Source organism: Hipposideros armiger, unplaced genomic scaffold, assembly GCF_001890085.2.
Source record: "Hipposideros armiger isolate ML-2016 unplaced genomic scaffold, ASM189008v1 scaffold_127, whole genome shotgun sequence".
NCBI lineage: Eukaryota > Metazoa > Chordata > Mammalia > Chiroptera > Hipposideridae > Hipposideros > Hipposideros armiger.
In genome coordinates, this window is record NW_017731477.1 from 539783 (window position 1) to 547043 (window position 7261).

The 7261-nt window shown below is 36.4% G+C and overlaps 1 protein-coding gene across 1 annotated transcript in view; it reads right to left on the reverse strand.

Annotated features, from left to right (window-relative positions):
• SNX7 (sorting nexin 7) overlaps nt 1–7261 on the reverse strand; it is an 85676-nt gene that overhangs the window by 57828 nt on the left and 20587 nt on the right. Inside the window, exon 2 of the mRNA XM_019648858.1 lies at nt 1644–1826. Within this exon, the coding sequence (XP_019504403.1) occupies nt 1644–1826 (183 nt within the window). The remainder of the gene's footprint in view (nt 1–1643; nt 1827–7261) is intronic.

Here is a 7261-nt window from a genome sequence, read left to right on the forward strand (position 1 = left end):
CAGGTTAAATAGTTACAAAGACCCTATGAGGTTATTACTATTATCTTATTTTCAAACGAGAAAACGAAGGATAGCAGGTTAATTAAATTGCCCAAGACACAGAGCAAGGAAAGAGATGAATCACTATTCAACTCCATCTGCCTTGCTCTACCGCCTCTTGATGTGACTTCATACTAAACATTTCTTCACTCCCTCATTCATCAAAAAGTTACATTGCTTACTTACTCTACCCTAAGGATTGTGTTTGGCATTGTGGAAATCTTAAGCTATAACTGCCTTCCTTGAGAAGCTCTCACACTGGTTGGGAATGAACACAAATAAACACATGGTTATCTACTCACCTATGGGTAGGTGCCAATTACTGATCACTTATGTGTCAGGCACTTTGGTAAGTGTTTTACATTGATTACCTGTCCTGTGTCAATTCTCACAGCAACTCAAAAGAACCAGGCCTTTTACCGTTTTAGTTTTATAGATTAAAAAAAACCTGAGGCTTAGAAGGATTAAATAGTGGCTTTTAATTGCTTTATTACACTGATTCCAGTGCTTTATATTCTTTAAGAGTTCAGTTAGAACAGTATGAGGAAACAGAAGGAAAAGCTTCCAGCCTGCAGGGAGAGGAGCAAGCATCATTTTGACTGGTGTCTTGAAAAATAAACAGTAGTTCTTCTGTTTAAGAGGCAGAAGGACATAACAGAGAGAAGGAAAAGTGTATGCAAAGTCAGGAGGACAAGAAATAGCCTAGAATATTCAGATAACAGAAGTAATTCAATATGAATGGAGAACAGCAGTAGTAAAAGTGGGGAGTAAGAGACTTATATGATGGGTTGGCACCAAACTAAGAAGTTCTTTATGTGTCATACTAAGAAGTTTGCACATATTCTGTAGGAAATGAGGTGCCAACCAAGGATTTTAAGAATCTGAGTGAGGAGGTCAGATATACATTGTTATGGAACATGACTAGCAGCACTGTGGAGGCTCCACTGGAAGAAGTCTCTATAGGAAGATGGTCCAAAAAATTGTCAGCTACAAAAGAGAGGTAGGATGAAACTTCATAAACAAAGCCTTAGAAGGTATAAAGAACTTCTTGAAATAGTACAATATTTGGTCCTTTTATTCTGTCTGAGGTAAAGTCTGTTTGCAGAGCCTTGTCCTAGGGCTAGGGAGATGTGGGCCCTGGACTACTGAACAGCATCTCACATAAAAGATAAAGAGGCCAGTTGCTCGTCTTTGGAAAACAAATGAAATTACTCATTTCAGTCTTCAGAAGAAATGTGAATGCAAAATATTACATCATGTTTTTAATTAGTTGTTTTCTGTATTAGCAAACTGAGGCTTTTATTTGCCAAAGATATTTCTTTATAATTTTCATAAATTTTTAAACTAAAAACTTAAAATACACCTATTTTAAGAAGCACAACTGCTAAAAAATGAGTGACTATTACTCAAGTTAACTTGACTTTCACTGATTTGATATAGAACAAATGAAGGGTAGATAAGATGCGACGTCTTACCCAACATGGTTGAAAAAATAAGTCAGTTCAGCTAAGATTCTCCAATGTTGAGAGTTACAGTAAACAAGAAACACTCCAAAAGTTCAAGGACAACAGCAGTATTCAAGAAAATGTTCATTAAATATTTACCTTAGTAACAATCCTGTAAGTAATGAAAGTTTCAATTGTAGTAACATGGCTTTCAGGTTCATCAACAGTAATGAAGAGATCCTTCAAATCTGGTTCATCTTCAAACTTGACTTGGTTTATCATTGATAAAGGGGACGTTGGCATCATAGGGCTGAAGGAATTCATATCCATCAAAGAGGCATCCTAAGAAAAAAACATTCCAAAATTTTAATACATATAGAAAAATAGTTAAAATCCTTTTTCTGAAACACCACAAATATTAATAAAATATGTCAAGAACAAAAAGCATAATTGAACTCCAAGTTAAATATGGTATGTTGAACTCTTAAAGTCCCACTTTAAAAATTACAGTAAAGAAACAAACAAATAAAAACAAAGCAAGACAAAAAGGCATAAACCCTCAAGGTGAAAAGAAGAGACTAAACAAGATTTGCTTTTTTGGAAACTGGAACTGATTGTCGAGTGGCAACTGAAATAACAGTGCAGAGAAAGCTGAAACATAAACCTAGGAGAGAACGGTAAATTAGGGGACAGAAGACACATTTATGACAATGCCAGAGAGAATCAAGAATTCAAGGCACCAGAAACCGCAGACATAGAGTGCTGGTGGAGCTAACACTGGAGGATTGGTTGAAAAGCTAATAAAGCAAAAGAAGTTAGTGCCTCAGATTCCCTCATTTATCCACGCAATCAGGTGACTTTTCCTCCTCAATTTTGCAAAAACTACAAGTTTACTTTCTGGAATGTCAGTATAGAGGGAGAGAGAGAGGCCCTACGAAAATACAGATATCAAGGGAAAGTCCTGTCTCCTAGGGCAAGATATCCAGCCCTTTCCCATCACTGGGCCACAAGAATGTTGGCAACAAGGTGGTAGAGGCTTCCTCTCTTAGCCTGGCGATTCCAAGAGAAAACTGGCAGTGTAGTCCCCTGATGTTAGCCAGGTCTCTGCACAACCACCCTACGGGGATGCCCCACCATGCATGCTGAAGGTCTACTCAACTTTTTATTACCTGCCGTAGGAACTACTACACATTTAAACATGTGGAGTGCCTCTGATGTGAAAGATTCACAAACAAAATACAGGAAGCAGACAGAATAGAGAACGGGATGCTTAAAAAATAGATGAACTCATCAGAGATGAGACTGACATCAAATTCATGAATGAAAACAGGTGATATATATATATATATATAAAGAATGTTAAGAATTACGACAAAAAGTTGTTAAGAATGACAACAAAACCAGTTAAAAAGGAGGCTCATGAAAATTGAAATATGACAGCAGGATAAAAACTCAACAGAAAGTTTAAAAGACAGAATCCAAGAACTAAGCTGAAGCAAAAGAATAAGAGATGGAAAAGGAGAAAGCATTTTTAAAAATTAAGGATCCAGGCAGACAGTGCCTGAATAAAAGGAATTCCAGAAAACGAAGAAGGTGAATGTCCTTTGAACTGAAGTATTTCCAGATTGCTAGGGCCTTTCAGGCCTCCTCAAAATGAATGGGTCAGTGGTGGGTGGATAGTACTCCTACAAGCGTCTGTCACTCTGATCTTTCATAATAGTAGAGATTTAAAAATTCCTAAAGCTTCCAGAGAGAAAATAACCTGATAAAATACAACAGCAATCTCAGGAATCAGAATAGCTTCAGATTTCTCAATAGGAACTAAATAATAACAAAACAGTACCTTCAAATTTTTGAGAGGAAAATATTTTCTACCTAGAATTCTATTTAGCCAGGCATATTGCCATTCAAGTATACACACAGAATAAAGCCATTTCAGATATGAAAGATTTAAAAAACTGACTTTCCAGGCAGTCATTTTTTAGAAGCTTCTTTACTTTTCCAAAACAAGGGGGGAAAAATAGTATCTAGAAACAGGAGCTTCAACAGAAAAGAGAATTAAAGGAAATTCCCTGGATGACAGTGAAAGAATGTTCCAGGCTGACAGCTTTGCAGCAGACCTAGAGAACAACCTATACAGACTGGACCAGGAAGACAGAGCCTCCAGGGAGGAAGGGAGATGAAGAAGGAGGAAGAATAAAGGAAGAGAGGGAGGAAGGAAGGATAGGGGGGAAGAGAAAGAGGCAAAGGAGTGAGCCAAGGATGGAGGGGAAGAGAAACAGAGAGGGAAGGAAGAAGGAAGGAAGGAAGCAGGAGAGGGAAAGAGAGGGAGAGAGAGGGAGGCTGGCAAGGCTACCTGATATGTCTATTTATTTATTTATTAATCCTTTTTTATTAGTTTCAGGGTTTTTTTTCTGATAATGTTTAAATTTAATGAGAGGAAGATGCTTTGTTAGATTTTGTTGATGAATTATGATTGGTTCAAAAAAATCCAAGAGGGAGAGAATCAAGAGAGATAGAGAGACAGGGAGGGATATGAGAGAGAGAGAGAGAGAGAGAGAGAGAGAGAGAGAGAGAGAGAGAGAGAGAGAGAGAAAATCAATGAATGATGAATTCTCAGGAAAACAAAAGGTATACAAGAATGAAAATGTAATCATAGTTCACTATATGGCTTGACTGTGAATAAAAAACTCTTCTAGATTTTAAATTTAACTAAAATGGTGATAAAATTATATTAAAATGATGGGAAGAAAAATATGTGTGTTTGAGAGGAGATGAAAGTGCCTACAAAATAGCTTCAAAAATGCCAACACCATTATGAAAAAAGGAAGACAAGAACCTGTTCCAGACTGAAGAAGACCAAAGAGACACACTAGCTAAATGCAACACAAATGCAACATGTGTCCTCGGATTTAGAATCTGGACCAAAGTGGGAGAACCTCTGTGTTTTCTATCTAAAAGATGTTATTGGGACAACTGGAGAAATTTGAAAGGGTCTGTGGATTCGAATGTAGTATTGTGTAGTCAATGTTATTTTCCTGATTTGGATATTTATGCTGTGATTGTGCAGAAGAGTGTCCTTGTTTTTTAAAAAATACACAGGCCTACGTAGGCGTAACACAATATCATGTCTCCAATTTACTCAACTTACAGAGAGAGAGAGAGAGAGAGCAAAAGTTGTGAAAATGGCAATAATTGGGAAATCTAGGTTTTCTGTGGTTTTCTTGCAACTTTTTTCTTGCAACAATTTTGAAATTATTTCAAAATGAAAAGTATATTTACTGTTTTCAAAAGTCAATTCATTCCACAAGGCTTAAAATAAAACAAAAGACATTAAAAATAAAACACAGCACCCTGTGCCCCAGTATTGCCATTGCCAATTCATGGTCCTCAGAAACCCATTCTGAACTCCATTAGCTGTTTTGGTTCCTTGTTGCATCTCTTCTTTCAAATAACATATATATTGCTTTTTTTATTTTTTCACTTTTCAATTTTGATATTATCAAGATTTCCTACTAAGGATAATGAAGAGTACTTATTTATCTGGTCAACTAATTATATGAGTATGGACTCACAGATTTCTATTTTACTCAATGGGTTATAATCTATTAATATGTCATAATTTATTTTGATGTTTCAAGTGTCCAAGACCTGCCTAGGGGAGCCCCTTAAAACCGGCACCTGTGTGTTTTTGTTATATCCTTATTATTCCTTGAGCACTTTATTGTCTGGCATAAAAAGATATTTCAGGTTTATCTTGTATTTTCTCTGCCCCAGCCTTGAATCAGACATTTCTCCAAGGAGCTCTGTTCATTTTGGAGGAGATTGGTATTTAGAAACCAAGATATAAATGCTAGGAAATATATGTTATACCTAGGTACACACACACACATAAACATATATACACACATCTAGTTCTAGGTATATATATATATATATATATATATATATATATATATGATAAATAGAAATATTAATAGATATTAAACGCCATGAGTTCACACTGACACCTCCAATTATAATTTGAGACCACATGGCTTATTCCAGCCTTCCCCCTTCCCATATTTGTCATTCTTTTCTCTGGCAGAGAGAAGCTGGCTCCCGTTATCCTGAATATATGTATTTATTTGCTCAATCCCCCTGTATTTAATCGGTCTCCCCACCATGCCCGCTGCCTCCTCAGCCCTGAACACATTCTCAGTCCCAACCATGTCAGATCCTCCTCAGCCCCAAGCCCACTGGCCACCTCCTTGGACACAATGGTGGTCTCCTCAGGCAGCTTCAGTAGTTTGTTTTAAATAAAGGAAGGGGAAGGGCTACATGTTATTTTGTAAATAAACATTTTAAAATAGATCAAAAGGATAATATGTAGAAATGTTAAATACAAGTAATGCTTCACGCATATGCAAAGATAAAACTAACACTATCACAGTAAACTTGGAGTTATTTCTTCAGTAGCAGTAATGAGTTCTTCAACTCTGTACTTCCTCTTTTAGGTATCTTTTTTCCTCCAGAAGAATATATGTTAAAATCAAATATTTGTCTGTTGTTATAAAAAGACCAAAGTTAACTGACACGCTTAGAAATTAATTCTGCAGCAAAGCCCATCTTAGCTTAGCAACAGAATTGGCCAGTCCTGAGTGAAAAATATCATTAAAAGGAGGCCAAAAACTGGTTCTAATCCTATCTCTGCCACTGATTTTGTAGGTAACCTTGAACAATTAATTCAGCCTTTGTAGGTTAAACTAAGGAGCTGGACTTGAAAATCTTCAAAATCTCTCTCACAAGGCTAAAATAATATAATTTGCAAATGCATTAACACAGGAAAATGTAGCAAAACTTTGATATTTTAAGTAAAGTTATTTTTTTTTCCTTTTGGTACTGTGAATGAATAAAAGTTTGAAATCATTATATGGCCTTGCTTTTCCCTCGAAGCAATTCAACCTAAAAGTTTCTGAAGCATCAGTAATATCCAGAGCACTGTTCTCAAGGCTCTTCCCACACCAAAAGTTAATTATGTGAACTATAATTCAGCATTTGGGTAATGCTTCAATGCAATAATATAAGAGATAATATGGTAGGACACACTAATTGAAGAGACAGCAACGATGGTTGTTTTGATTAAGAAGGTTCAGGTTGTTGTATTACAAAATGATTTGTGAAAGAAAAAAACATTTAGGCATGATTTAGACCAAAAGTTAAGAACAAGTTACAGATGGGTTGTCAGACACAAAAACATAGAGAAAATATCTTGCAACAACAGTTGAGTGAAATAAATTATGGTATATTCCTATAATAGGATACAACCATAGAATACAATAAAAGGATTAAAAGTAATATTTTAAAAGAATAATAATATAGTAACTTGAGAAAAATATGTTACTAGTAGAAAATAGCAGGTTATAAAATTTGTGCCCAAGTAGAGTCTGCTGTATATTTGTATGTATGACAGGGTGGGGGCAGAGGGTAGGTAATGGTCTCAGAATGCTGAGTCCATCCATAGGGATCCTACGTATGCAGGGAGCTGGAGGAGGGGCGGCGAAGGGTTAAGAAATACGAGTCAGTATTGAGTTACTGCAGGCCAGGGGTCTCAAGTCTCTGTGGACAGAGCAGATTCTGGCAGGAGGCCGGCGCAAAGCTTTTATTCTCAACTTCCACAAAGAAGTAAATTTTAATATCTTAACCCAGTATGTTGATTCGATGTGTCTGGCAACTGCTTCACCGAAACTCCACACAGGTGGGAAAGAAAAAAAATTGTGTGTGTGTGTGTGTGTGTG